Source organism: Grampus griseus (assembly GCF_964374135.1).
Source record: "Grampus griseus genome assembly, chromosome: 6".
Lineage (NCBI taxonomy): Eukaryota > Metazoa > Chordata > Mammalia > Artiodactyla > Delphinidae > Grampus > Grampus griseus.
In genome coordinates this window covers 6,267,150-6,281,433 of record NC_139000.1, presented here as the reverse complement: position 1 = coordinate 6,281,433, position 14,284 = coordinate 6,267,150, and the positions used below count along the sequence as shown (strand labels likewise).

Here is a 14,284-nt window from a genome sequence, read left to right as displayed (position 1 = left end):
TGCTCTTTACCAGGGGCTGGGCTGCCGCACTCCTCACGCAGTGTCTCTGAACCCTCTAACACGGCTGGGACACGAGTGGGGCCCCATCCCACAGACGCTGAGTGAGGCACCAGGAGGTGAAGAGACAGCCAGTCACATGACTCATACAGATTCGACTCCAAGTCCTAGCACCCACCCCTTGCCCCAGACAGGCCCGTGGGGGCTGGGCCTAGCCCTGTGCTGTGCCCCCAGCCCAGGTACCAAGCTCCGGCAGCCGGCGGCGGAAGGAGCAGCGCTACCGCAGCGTCATCTCAGACATCTTCGACGGCTCCATCCTCAGCCTCGTGCAGTGTCTCACCTGTGACCGGGTGGGCGCCCTGGGGGAGGGGAGGGACACACCGGGGTCCTCACGCAGCTTGGGGGTTGGGCGCTGGTTCTCTGCCTGGTGCCCCCTGCCTTTCTCTGGGGCTGGGCCCCGGTTGTGGGCCTCCCGTGTCCCGGGCGCGGGAGCAGGCTCTCTGCCCCACACCTGCCCTCTGGTGGCTGGGGTTTGGGTGCAAACTCTGGTTGGTCTGGGCAGGGCGGAACCCTGGGAAGTGGAGACCCAGGCTGACCTTCGACCCCACAGGTGTCCACCACGGTGGAGACATTCCAGGACCTGTCGCTGCCCATTCCTGGCAAGGAAGACCTGGCCAAGCTCCACTCGGCCATCTACCAGAATGTGCCAGCCAAGCCGGGTTCCTGTGGGGACAGCTCCACCGCCCAGGGCTGGCTGGCCTTTATCGTGGAGTATATCCGACGGTATGCCACCTTCCCGCCCGCTGGAGACACAAGACCACCCAGGCCTGGCCTTTCTGGAACTCGCAGGCTGACAGGCGACAGACCTTTAACAGCAAAGCACAAGCTTTTGCAGGGCTGAGGGTGGAGTTCGGAAGGGAGCTTGAGGCTGAAGGGGGCTCAGGGGTTTGCCAAGTGGGGTGGGAGTGCTCCTCAGCCGTCCTGGGATGGCCTGGTTCAGGTGGGCCTCTGGGTCGGAAGGCAGGTGACGATGGAGAGTGTGACGAAGTGGCAGCCGGAAAGGGAGGCGGCGGCTGGAGTGCAGGCCTGGCCCTGTGGGGAGCGCCGTGGTGGCCTTCCGGAGTCCCCACTGTGTGCCCCAAGGCCGGCTTTACCTGCCTGACGTCAGGAACCTGTACTCTGCCCAGAAGACAGGCCAGCGTGATTGGGGCCCCTTCACAGATAAGGAAGGCGGGACTCGGGGGGCAGTGATGTCGCCCTCCAAGGACACGGAGCTGCTGGCTGGCGGTCCCAGGCTTCCGGCTCCAGGCTTCCGCCCATTCCGCCCACTGGGGCCAAGCTGCCCGTCTGGGCCCAAACGGACCCCAGCCCAAAGGCCCCCACGTCTTACTCTCGCCGAGGCCCCGGCAGCACCCCCGCCAACCCCTTTCTGTCTCTGTAGGTTCGTGGTATCCTGTACCCCCAGCTGGTTTTGGGGTCCGGTGGTCACCCTGGAAGACTGCCTCGCCGCCTTCTTCGCCGCTGATGAGCTGAAGGGTGAGTGGGCCCGGCTGGCTGGGTCAGCACACAGTGCAGGGTTTCTGGGGCTCACTGTCAGAGCCCCACCCCTGCCTGCCAGGCTGGGCCTGGGACTGCACACTGTCGCAGCCCCGCCGCCTGTAGCTCTTAGGGGTTCACCTGTTCTCCTTCCTTTACCTGCTCGGTGGACGAAAAGGAGAACAGTCTTTAATTTTGCGTTTCCTTGATTATTGATGAGCTTGAACTTTTTTTTTTAAGTGTATTGGCTGTACTTCTTATTTTAAAATTTCCCATTCCTGTCCTTTTCCTGTTTTTCTGTTCAGTGATTGGCATCGCACTAACCTTTGGGAAAACTCTTTTTGTTTAATTTTTAATTGTGGTAAGATATACATAACATAAAATGAACCATCATAATCATTTTTAAGTGTTCATTTCAGTAGTATTAACTATATTCATATTGTTGTGCAACCAATCTCCAGAACGTTCTCATCTTGCAGAACTGAAACTATCCCTTAAATAGCAACTCCCTATTCCCCCTTCCACCCACCCCCGGGCACCCACCATCCTACTTTCTGTCTCTATGAATTTGACTATTCTAGGTTCCTCATCTAAGTCAAATCATATGGTGATTGTCCTTTTGTGACTAGTCTACGTCTATTAGCGTAATGTCCTCAAGGCTCATCCATGTTGTAGCAAGTGTAGGATTTCCTTACTTTTTTTTTTTTTTTTTAATAAATTTATTTATTTATTTTTGGCTGCGTTGGGGCTTGGTTGCTACGCACAGCCTTTCTCTAGTTGTGGCGAGCGGGGGCTACTCTTCGTTGCGGTGCGTGGGCTTCTCATTGCAGTGGCTTCTCTTGTGGCGGAGCACGGGCTTTAGGCACGTGGGCTTCAGTAGTTGTGGCGTGCGGGCTCAGTAGTTGTGGCACACAGGCTTAGTTGCTCCACGGCATGTGGGATCTTTCCGGACCAGTGATCGAACCCGTGTGGCCTGCATTGGCAGGCAGATTCCCAACCACTGCACCACCAGGGGAAGTCTCTCCTTCCTTTTTTAAGGCTGAATAATATTCCATTGTGTAAATGGGCCACATTTTGTTTATTCATCATCTGTCAATGGACACTTGGGTTGCTCCCACCTTTTGGCTCTTGTGAATAATGCTGTGATGAACCATGGATGCACAGATATCTCTTCAAGATAGTGATTTCATTTCCTTTGTTTATATACCCAGAAGTGGCATTGCTGGATTATATGATCGATCTATTTTTAATTTTTTGAGGAACCGCCATACTGTTTTCCTTGATAGCTGCACCAATTTACATTCCCACTAATAGTGCACAAGGGTTCCCTTTTCTCTACATCTTTACCAACTTGTACTCTCTTGTCTTTTAAAAATATCTCTTTCTGGGAATTCCCTGGCGGTCCGGTGTTAGGACTCCGCGCTTTCACTGCCAAGGGCCCGGGTTCAGTGCCTGGTAGGGGAACTAAGATCCCACAAGCCACGTGGCACAGCCAAAAATAAATAAACAAACAAATAAATAATTTTTTAAAAATCTCTTTCTTTTTGACAATAGCTATTCTGACAGGTGTGAGGTGGTGTCTCACTGTGGTTTTGATTTGCATTTCCTTGATGATTAGCGATGTTGAGCATCTTTTCATGTACCTGTTGGCCATCTGTACATCTTCTTTGGAGAAATACCTATTTAGATTCTCGGCCCATTTTTAAATTGTACTATTTGTGTTTTGCTATTGGCTTGTATGAATTCTTTATATATTTTGGATGTTAACCCCTAATCTGATATATGGTTTCTAAACTATTTCCTACCATGCTGTAGGTTGCCTCCTCATTTTGTTGTTTCTTTTGCTGTGCAGAAGCTTTTTAGTTTGCTGTAGTCCCACTTGTTTAATTTTGCTTTTGTTGCTTGTGCTTTTGGTGTCATATCCAAAGAATCATTGCCAAGACCAATGTCAAGGAGTTTTTCCCTATGTTTTCTTCTAAGTGTTATGGTGTCAGGTCTTACATTTAAGTCTTTAACTGATTTCAAGTCGATATTTGTGAGTGATGTGCGATAGGGGTAAAATTTCATTCTTTTGCATGTGAACATCCAGTTTTCCCAACACTGTTTATTGAAAAGATTATCTTTTCCCTATTGAGGATTCTTGGCTCCCTTGCCAAATATTAGTGGACCATATATGCATGGGTTTATCTCTGGTCTCTCAATTCTGTTCATTGTTCTATGTGTCTGTTTTTATGCCAGTACCATACTGTTTTGTTTTGTTTTTAATTTGGTCATACCGCATGCAGGATCTTATTTCCCCGACCAGGAATCAAACCTGTGTCCCCTGCAGTGGGAGGGCAGAGTCTTAACCACTGGACCGCCAGGGAAGTCCCAGTACCATACTCTTCTGATAACTGTAGTTTTGTAGGAGAGTTTGAAATCAGGAAATGTGATGCCTCCAGCTTTGTTCTTCTTTCTCAAGATTGTTTTGGTTATTTGCGATCTTCTGTAGTTACATATGAATTTCAGGATTTTTTTTTTCTATATCTATGAAAACATCATTGGATTGCTTTGAATCTATAGATGACTTTGGGTAAGATGGACATTTTAACAGTATTTCTTCTGCTCCATGACCACAGGCTCTCTCTTTATTTGTGTCATTGTGTGGGAACAACTCAGTCTTCCTCCTGTGTGTCTCTCCTCTACTCTCACACTACTACCACACAGCACTTTGGACACCAGGTGTCTGGTGGTTTTCCCACGCCAAGCAATTATGCAACACCAGCCAGGGATCCTACAGTTTCACTTGATTCCGACACTATCTACCTGGAGATAGCGTCAGATCCCACAGGTTAAGGACTCAGTCCTACAAGACCTCCCCCTCCCCAACTTCAGACGCCAGTGCAGGTTGTCACCTGGGCTTCTGACTGGCTGGCTATAGACGGGAGGTTCCAGCGGCCCCCTCCTTGGCTTCAATTAGAGCAGCTAGAGCGGCTCGGCTCGCAGAACTCAGAGAAACATTTTGTTACTAGGTGACTGGTTTACGATAAAAGGATATAACTCAGGAAGAGCCAGATGGAAGGGGCGCATCGGGCAAGGCATGTGGGAAGGGGCCTGGAGCTTCCATTTGCTCTGGGCATGACCCTCTCCCCAACTTCCCCATGTTCACCAGCCCAGAAGCTTTCCAAAGCCCATACTGTTGGTATTTAATGGAGGCTTCTTCATGTAGGTATGATCAATTATTAGCTCCATCTCTAGCCCCTCTCCCCTCTCTGAAGAATGCCAGGTGGTACTGAAAATTCCAAACTTGCAGTTATGGCTTGGTCTTCTGGGTGGCCAGCCCCAATCCAGAAGCCCACCCAGAGTCACCTCGTCAGAACAAAAGACCCTGCCATCACTCAGGAAATTGTAAGGGATTTAGGAGCTCTGTATTAGAAACCCTGGTCAAAGACCAAATATTAGAACAAAAGATGCTCCCAGTGCTCTTATCACTTGGGAAATTGCAAGGACTTTAAGAGCTCTGTGCCAGGAACCCCGGGGAGAGCCCACTATGTATATTTTCTACTATCTCACATCCACCTTCAATTTCTTTCATCAACGTCTCGTAGTTTTCAGTGTACAAATCTTTCACTTCCTTGGTTAAGTTTACTCCTATATGTTTTATTGTTTCTGATGCTTTTGTAAATGAGATTGTTTATTTCTCATTCAGACATTTTATCATGAGTGTATAGAAATGCAGCTGATTTTCGTATGCTGATTTTGTGTCTTGCAACTTTACCGAATTAGTTTGTCAGTTCTAACAGTTTTTGTGGCGTCTTAAGGTTTTTTATGTAAAAGATCGTGTCATCTACAAACAGACAGTTTTACTTCCTCTTTTCCTATTTGGATGCCTTTTACTTCTTTTTCTTGCCTTTCTCTGACTTCCAGTACTGTGTTCAATAGAAGTGGTGAGATTGGGCATCTTTGCCTCGTTCCTGATTTTAGAGGAAAAGCTTTTATCTTTTCACTGTTGAGTATGATATTAGCTATGGGTTTATCATATATGGCCTTGATGATGTTGACTGCATTCCTTCTGCACCCAGTTTGTTGAGACCTTTTATCATGAAAGGGTAATTGATATTTGTCAGATGCTTTTTCTGTATCTATTGAGAGGATCATATGATTTTTATCCTTCATTCTATTAATGTAGTGTATCATGTTCATTGATTTGCGTATGATAAACCATCCTTACAACCCAGAGATAAATTCCACTTGATCATGGTGTATGATCCTTTTAATATGCTGTTGAAGTCAGTTTGCTAGTATTTTTTTTTTTTTTTTTTTTTTTTTGCGGTACGCGGGCCTCTCACTGCTGTGGCCTCTCCCGCTGCGGAGCACAGGCTCCGGACGCGCAGGCTCAGCAGCCATGGCTCACGGGCCCAGCCGCTCCACGGCATGTGGGATCTTCCTGGACCGGGGCACGAACCCGCGTCCACTGCATCGGCAGGTGGACTCTCAACCACTGCACCACCAGGGAAGCCCAGTTTGCTAGTATTTGTTGAGAATTTTCCTGTCTATATTCATCAGGGATATTGGCCTGTAGTTTCCTTTTCTTGTAGTGTCCTTATCTGGCTTTGCCATCAGTATAAAATGAGTTTGGGAGTCCTCCTTCCTCTTCAATTTTTTGGAAGAGTTTGAGAAGAATTGTTAATTCTTCTTTAAATGTTGGGGAGAATTCACTGGTGAAACCATCTGGTCCTGGGCTTCTCTTTGTTAGGAGGGTTTTTTATTACTGCTTCAATCTCCTTAGTCATTGGTGTTTTCAGATTTTCCATTTCTTCATAATTCAGTCTGGGCAGGTTGTATGTTTCTAAGTATTTATCCGTTTCTTCTAGGTTATCCAATTTGTTGTGTTGGTGTATATTGGTCATGGGAGTGTCCTTTGATCCTTTATACTTCTGTAGTGTCTGTTGTATGTCTCTTCTTTCACTTATAATTTTGTTGGAGTCCTCTTTTTTTCTTGGTTAATCTAGCTAAAGATTTGTTCACTTTTTTTCTCTTTCCAAAAAAACAACTCTTAGTTTCATTGATTTTTTTTTCCTGTGGTCTTTCTAGTCTCTGTTTTATTTCTGCTCTAATCTTTATTATCTCCTTCCTTCTGTTAACTTTGGATTTAGTTTGTTCTTCTTCTGATTCCTCGAGGTGTAAAATCAAGATTGTTTGAGAGCTTTCTTTTTTCTAGATGTAGGCATTTATTGCTATAAAATTCCCTCTTAGAACTGCTTTTGCTGTATCCCATAGGTGCTAGTGTGTTGTATTTTCAGTTTTGTCTCAGGATACTTTGATTTCCTTTTGATTCCTTCTTTGACCCAACAGTTGTTCAGGAATGTGTTGTTTAATTTCCACATATTTGTGAATTTTTTAGGTTTCCTCGTGTTATTGGTTTCTAGTTTCATACCACTGTGTTTGGAAAAGATATGAGATATGATTTCAGTCTTCTTAAATTTGTTAAGGCTTGCTTGGTGGGCCAACATACCATCTGTTCTGGAGAATGTGTGTGTGCACTTCTGAAGAACGTGTATTTTGGTGCTGTTGGATGGAATGTTCTGTTCATGTCTGTTAGGTTCATTGGGGCCACGGTGTTATTCAGGTCTGCTGTTCCCTTGTTAATTTTCTGTCTGGATGATCTATCCAGTATTGAGGGTGGACTATTGAAGTTTCCCACTATTACTGTATTGCTGTTCATTTCTCCCTTCAGTTGCGCTTTAATTATTCAGGTGCTCCAATGGGCTGCCTGTATATTCACAATGGTTACATCCTCTTGATGAATTGATCCCTTTATCACTGTAGGGGACCCTCTTTGTCTCTTGTAACTGATCTTGGCTGACAGTGTACTTTATCTGATGTAAGTACAGCCACTCCTGCTCTCTTTTGGTCACCACTGCATGGAATATATTTTTCCATCCCTTCACTTTCAGCCTCTGTGTGTCCTTGCAGCTAACGTGAGTCTCCTGTAGTCCGCATGTTGTGGTTTTGCTTCTAAAGCCTAAGTCATTATGTGCCGTCCTCCCCCATTTTCCATCCCTGCTAACCTTCGTCTCTGTACTTTACTGCCCTAGGTGACAACATGTATAGCTGTGAACGGTGTAAAAAGTAAGTGTGTGCGTTCTAGAGGCTTCTCCCCGACTTCCTGTTTCCATCTGTGGTCCATCTGTGGTCCACGTCCTTCCCCCGGGCTCCCCCAGATAGCTTGACCTCACAGAGTGAGCTGGGTGGGAGGGGTGCTCCCCAGCCTGCCGGCCCCCTCCCTGGGACGCTCACGTCCCCCACTCTCTGCTCCCAGGCTGCGCAACGGCGTGAAGTACTGTAAGGTCCTGCGGTTGCCAGAGGTGAGTGGGCAGCCTCCCGCCACCTCTGCCTGCTGGGCCTTCTCCACCCCGAGCGGTGCCGTGCGGGGCAGAGCCCGACCCCCTCCCGGACTCAGGAGGCCCGTGGAGACTGCTGCTCTGGCTGGGCGACCCCCCGGGAGGGTGTGGCCGCTGGGGAGGCTCGTTGCTCGGTGTGTAGCTTGGAGCCCGGCTCCTTCATCCCTCAGCACGTCTCGTGCGGGCGGGAGGCAGGTGTGGGGCGCCGAGGGCACCGTCTGGAGTAAGGCATAGGCGGGGCTGTTGGGAAGGCCTTTCCGAGGAAGTGGCATCTGAGTGGGGCCTGAGGACATAGGCGGGGGTCGGCCTGGAGGAAGGAGAGTGGGGAAAGGACAGGTGGGCAAAACCCCAAAGCAGAAGCGGGCTTGGCCTAGGCTTGTGGCTGCAGCGAGAGGAGCATGGCCTGACGCGGGTGCCAGGCCGGGCTGAGCAGGTCTGGGGAGCCAACGAGAGGAGCGTGGCCCGACGCGGGTGCCAGGCCGGGCTGAGCAGGTCTGGGGAGCCAACGAGAGGAGCGTGGCCCGACGCGGGTGCCAGGCCGGGCTGAGCAGGTCTGGGGAGCCAACGAGAGGAGCGTGGGCCAATGCGGGCGCCAGGCCGGGCTGAGCAGGTCTGGGGAGCCAACGAGAGGAGCGTGGCCCGACGCGGGCGCCAGGCCGGGCTGAGCAGGTCTGGGGAGCCTTGGTGAAGAAGCCTCCTACAAGTCGGCGCCCACAGAACTGGTGGCCAGAGTTCTTCGGGTGGTCGACTCGATGGGCCAGTGACAGCTTCCTGTGCAGACCAGCCCAGTGCTCGGGGAGAGCCCATCCTGACCGCCAGTCCTGTTAGTGCAGCTCAGCTCTGCTGTCACATCTGCCTTTATCCCTGAAAGCTGGCCTGGCCCGGCTCCCACGCATGGTTCTTAAGTGTATTCGGAGTCAAGGGCGGGGCCATCAGTTCGCCTGGGTCTCTGGAAGGCTCTAGCCACTACGTTTCTTGTTTTCCCCTGGGTGACGGGGCCTGAGTGGGTCAAACAGCGGACTAGTGGGTGCCCCAGAGCCCCGCTCCGAGGCCCCCGTCGGGTTGCCAGTGGTCCCAGGGCCCTGGCCAGCCCCGGGGTGACTGGCGCCTCCCCTCCTTCCCCCCAGATCCTGTGCATTCACCTGAAGCGCTTTCGACACGAGGTGATGTACTCGTTCAAAATCAGCAGCCACGTCTCCTTCCCCCTGGAGGGACTTGACCTGCGCCCCTTCCTCGCCAAGGAGTGCACGTCCCAGATCACCACCTATGACCTCCTCTCGGTCATCTGCCACCACGGCACGGCAGGCAGTGAGTCCAGCCACCTGGCCCCACCCCGGCCCCACGCCGGCCCTAGGGCGTTTGTCACCCCTGCCTCTCCCGCCGCAGGTGGCCACTACATCGCCTACTGCCAGAACGTGATCAACGGGCAGTGGTATGAGTTCGACGACCAGTACGTCACCGAGGTTCACGAGACAGTGGTGCAGAACGCCGAGGCCTACGTGCTCTTCTACAGGTGGGGCCCGGGCAGCGCGTGGGGGGCTGAGGGACCGCGCCTGCGCCCCAGGACTTCAGCCGGTGCATGTCGGGGTGGTGGCGCCTGCGAGGGCTTTAGGCCAGGGAGGAGTGAGGATTTGGGTTTTTAAGAAAGAGCCCGCTGGCTGCTGGTGGGAAAGCTGGAAACCCAAGTAGTCGAGTTGGGTTTTCTCCAGTGGTCCCGGTGGGAGGTGATGGCGGCCGCAACTCCGGCAGGGGCGGTGGAGAGATGCTGCGGGGTCCGGGAGGCGGGGCTTTCCTGCATGGGGCGTGGCTGCGGCTCCTGATCTGCCCCCACCCCGCCGCCACCCCAGGAAGAGCAGCGAGGAGGCCGTGCGGGAGCGGCAGCAGGTGGTGTCCCTGGCCGCCATGCGGGAGCCCAGCCTGCTGCGGTTCTACGTGTCCCGGGAATGGCTCAACAAGTTCAACACCTTCGCCGAGCCGGGGCCCATCACCAACCATACCTTCCTCTGCTCCCACGGAGGTCAGGTCGCCTTCTCTGCGATGGGCTGCGGGGCGGGTGGGCCTCGGGGCGGGTGGGCCGAGCCCCGCTCTCCATCCTGTGCCTTCCTCCGCAGGCATCCCGCCCAACAAATACCACTACATCGACGACCTGGTGGTGATCCTGCCCCAGAACGTCTGGGAGCACCTCTACAACAGGTACCGGTGGCCGCGGCCGGCCTCTGCCGTGCAGGCCGGGCACTCAGCTGGGCGGGAGTGGGGGCAGGCGCGGGCGTGCCTCCGTGACCCCACGCCGCGCTCACTCAGGCAGCAGGGCAGCACGCAAGCAGTTGTGGGGCGCCCCTGGCAGCCTTGTCTGCATCGAAAAAGATGCCCGCCTTTGGGGGCATCCAGCCGGACCCTCCCAGTCACAGGGCACGGAAAACTGGTCAAGCCAAAGCGTGGTATTGGCCCTCTCGCAGACAGTCGTGGGGCTGCTGGCCGCCGGGCAGCCGGGCCGGTGTCTCCCCAGCCCCGTGCCTGGCTCAGGGGGCCGGGGGCGTGTGCTGCCTGGGGCCTTCCAGGTTCAAGTCCGTCAAGACCCCGAGTGTGTGACTCTGTCGTTGAGGGGAGAGCCCCTGGCCGGGCTCGGGTCACTCTGGATCCGGGAGGCCGGCTGTGCCACGGCCGAGGGGGTGGTCAGACGGGCGGGGAAGGAGAGGCCGGGGAGACGCTCTGGACTGGCTTTGCTTCACCCACTCACAGCTCAGGCACGGCCCGTGCCCTGCGGTTGGTGGGTGGGTCAGAACCCCACAGGGAGCGGCATCCCCAGGTCCTGTGGGGGGATCCCCCCCGCAGAAGGATGTGCAGCCACCCTTTGATGTCGTCCTTAGAGTCAGGCCAGGCGGGCTTTGGCCGCCATGGCTCCTGCCCAGTGGCCAGGAGAGGAAGCGAAAGCATTCAGCTGTCCTTTGGCCATTAGGCACGTATTTGTGAGGCGCCTGCCCCGCGGCGGGCGCTCTCCTGGGTGCTGTGGGCTCTCGGGTGCGCAGGTAGCCGTGCCAGTCGAGTGGGGAAGACGAGACAAGTAAACAGGCCGCGCACAGGGTGCCCAGGGGCCCAGTGGCTGGGCCAGGGCGGCATCAGGAAGCCTCGCTCTCCAGCAGGTTCTCTGCTGCCTTCCCCATGGGGCCTCCCCTCAGGGTTCATGACTCCCTCTCTCTCTGCACCTCCCGCCCTGGTGCAGGTTTGGGGGCGGCCCTGCCGTGAACCATCTGTACGTGTGCTCCATCTGCCAGGTGGAGATCGAGGCGCTGGCCAAGCGCAGGCGGATTGAGATCGACACCTTCATCAAGGTGCCTGGGGACGGGGGTGGGGCGCGGGAGAGCCGGGCCCCTGAGCCGGGGGAGCTGAGTGCAGCAGGCTCTGTTTGGAAGGCCTGTTCTGTGGGAGACCAGGGTGGCCAGAGGCCTGGCCTGACATTGAAGATTTTCCCCGGCGGAAGGGGGGTGGGTTTAGCGAGTTCAGGTCCCTCTGCCGGGAGGCTGCCAAGCAGCTGGTAAAGGAACAAGTGCTGCCGTTAGGGGCCGCACGGTTCTTTATTGTGCGGGTTGTAGGTGTTTAGCAGCATCCCTGACCTCTACCCACTCGATGCCCGTGACAACAAAAATTACCTCCAGACACGGGCGGGTGCCCCCTGGGGGCAGAGTCCCCCCCCCCGCCCCCCTTTGGGAGCCACTGGGCTCTACAAACTGACACGGAAAGGTGCATTAAGTGAAAAAAGCAAGTCGCAAGGTAGGACCCAGCATGATCCCATTTTAAGGAAGGGGACTTCTACAGGGGACACGGGGGGGTGTGAGGACTGAGGCCCCTCCTGCTGCTCAAAGCAGGGGGACTCGGGGACCCTCCATCGTTCAACAGTCCAGGGTTGGGCTGTTAGATACCCTGCTTTGTGGTCATTATATGTGAGACATCAGACCGGTGAGGAGTGAGCAGGGGACACGTTCTATTAAGTGGTGGGGGAACAGCATCCACCGTCTGATCTCAAGCGGCTTTTTGAAAAGTTATTAACAAGAGATTCACCCAAATGCTAGCAGCAGTCATCTGAGTGGTGGGATCGTGGGAGATGTTCCTTTTCTTTGAACTTGTCTGGGCGTTCGAAACTTTCTCTGCGTATCTAGTGTTTGGTAAGAGTCCGGGGTGGGGACTGACCAGTGGGATGTTGGATATTCACGCCGACCTTCCCCTCGGCCCCGCGCCACCCAGCTGAACAAGGCGTTCCAGGCCGAGGAGTCGCCCAGTGTCATCTACTGCATCAGCATGCAGTGGTTCCGGGAGTGGGAGGCCTTCGTCAAGGGCAAGGACAACGGTGAGTGAGTCAGATGGCACGTGCCCGCCACTCCCCACACCAGGAGGGGCCTGGGGCTGCTCACCTGCTGGGAGCGTCCCAGGAGGCGGAGGGCGCCTGCCCAGAGGGCACGTGCCTGAAGGGGTAACCTGCCGGGCAGGCACAGATCCTGGGCGCCCCCCTGCCCCGCCCCTCCCCACCGAGTGCCGGGATCGCCGTCCTCACCCTGGCCAGGCCTTCTCACTGCAGCAGGACAGAAGCCATCTGGCTCTGCCCCTTCCCTCCCTTACCCTCTGTCTGCAGGTGCCCGGGGGTGGCTGCTCTTCCCTCCTGCCAGGCCCTTTCCCTTGGGGACTCTGTTGGCCTAAATAATAGATTTTAGTTGACAGATGGCTTCAGACTCTTAGGAAAGGACTTGGACGCCACGTTCTCTGATCGCTCGATTTACAGAGGTGGAAACAGGCCCCAGCAGAGGGCCGTTCCCAGAGTCCCTCACGGTCCCCGGCAGGGAACAGCTGAGCCCGAGCCGCGGCCTGCACGCGGCCACCCTCACGGCCCCCGAGTCCCACACTCGGCTCCCAGGCCAGGCTTCGGAGCCTGGCGGGGTCAGCAGAGCCAGGAGCTTCCGCGCCCTGGACATCTGCCCTTTACAGCATAAGCACCAGGACGCGGGAAGGGGGAGGGGCCTCCCTAGTGGCTGCGTCGGTCCAGAACCCGGCTCCAGAGTCGCAGCCCCACCTCGGGCCCTGGCTCTGCCTCCTGCCAGCGCTGAGCTGGGCGGTCACGTCACTGCTCACCTCACCCAGTTGTTGAGTGTTGAGCTGGTGGGGTGCATGGGAGGGTGCTCACCAAACACAGCTGCCATCAGATTAGGACAATGTCCACCTGGCACCGGACGTCTACCCCACCCCCCGCCCCCCACTCCATGCTAAGGGTTGAAACCCCCTCTGCTGGGTCCAGGGATGCCACAGTCCCTTCTGGCTCTCAGACTCGTGGAGGTGAGCATTTGGTGCCCTAAGCACCTCGGCCCGTAAGAGCTTCACGCTGACCCCTTGGGCCCGGGACAGCCTCTCCGGGATCGCAGGTGTCGGTGGTGCACTCTGAGGATGGCTCGTATCTGCTGAGGGGTGGAAGGCTGTGGCGGAGGAGGGGACCGGGCTTTCTTCCCGTTGGTGCGGAGGACCAGAGGCACTGAGCCTGAGCCCTGTCTGTTCCAGAGCCCCCCGGGCCCATTGACAACAGCAGGATCGCACAGGTCAAAGGAAGCGGCCACATCCAGCTGAAGCAGGGTGAGAGTCTCACCAGCCCCAGCCCGGCTCCCCTCTGCCCCTCCTGGCTTGCAGGTCTTCACCAGGCGCCCCCTTGCCACCTGTCTGAGTCGGGCTGTGACATCTGTCCGTGTCCAGGTCCAAGACTCGAGTGGATGGGCCAAGGTGCCTGGCCTCTGTGTGGTTCTCACGGCCCCTCTGCCCCTACCCACGCCCTCTCGCCACTCTGCCACCTCACCTGCCTGCCCTTTTGCGTGAACCCCACGCCCTGGGAAATGAGGGGCTGCAGCCATCGTAGTGCCCTCTCGGGTCCTCAGAGAATGGACATTCCCCTGGAAAATCCCAAGATTCCCATTTACAGCTAGCTGTGCACGGAAGCCCATGGTTGCCCTCCGTCCCCATTGGGGCCTGGCCCTCCCAGACCCCCCACTGCCAAGACGGTGGCTTCAGCGAGGGGGCGAGGGCGAGCCCAGCCTGACCGGTAGCCTCTCGGGCCCTGCAGGAGCTGACTACGGGCAGATCTCAGAGGAGACCTGGGTGTACCTGAATAACCTGTATGGCGGCGGCCCCGAGATCGCCCTCCGCCAGAGTGTGGCCCAGCTCCAGGACCCGGACAGCTTGCACGGGGAGCAGAAAATCGAAGCCGAGACCCGGGCCGTGTGACTCAGTGGGCCAGTCTGTAAGTCCTCTCCTCCCTCCGCAGAGACCCTCTCGTGTCCCTCACGTGTTGGAAGAGCGCCCTGAGGCTGCTTGGAAGGACCTTCGTGAGGCCCCCGCCG

General features: G+C 55.2%; 1 protein-coding gene across 1 annotated transcript in view; it reads left to right on the top strand.

Moving 5' to 3' along the window:
- USP20 (ubiquitin specific peptidase 20) overlaps positions 1-14,284 on the top strand; it is a 49,302-nt gene that overhangs the window by 33,643 nt on the left and 1,375 nt on the right. The window contains exons 13-25 of the mRNA XM_082657378.1: positions 232-347; positions 608-780; positions 1,439-1,533; positions 7,611-7,644; positions 7,835-7,880; positions 9,044-9,224; positions 9,303-9,429; positions 9,764-9,933; positions 10,028-10,109; positions 11,137-11,245; positions 12,156-12,258; positions 13,455-13,526; positions 14,008-14,184. Coding sequence (XP_082513504.1) covers positions 232-347; positions 608-780; positions 1,439-1,533; positions 7,611-7,644; positions 7,835-7,880; positions 9,044-9,224; positions 9,303-9,429; positions 9,764-9,933; positions 10,028-10,109; positions 11,137-11,245; positions 12,156-12,258; positions 13,455-13,526; positions 14,008-14,168 — 1,469 coding nt within the window. The 3' untranslated portion in view covers positions 14,169-14,184. The remainder of the gene's footprint in view (positions 1-231; positions 348-607; positions 781-1,438; positions 1,534-7,610; positions 7,645-7,834; positions 7,881-9,043; positions 9,225-9,302; positions 9,430-9,763; positions 9,934-10,027; positions 10,110-11,136; positions 11,246-12,155; positions 12,259-13,454; positions 13,527-14,007; positions 14,185-14,284) is intronic.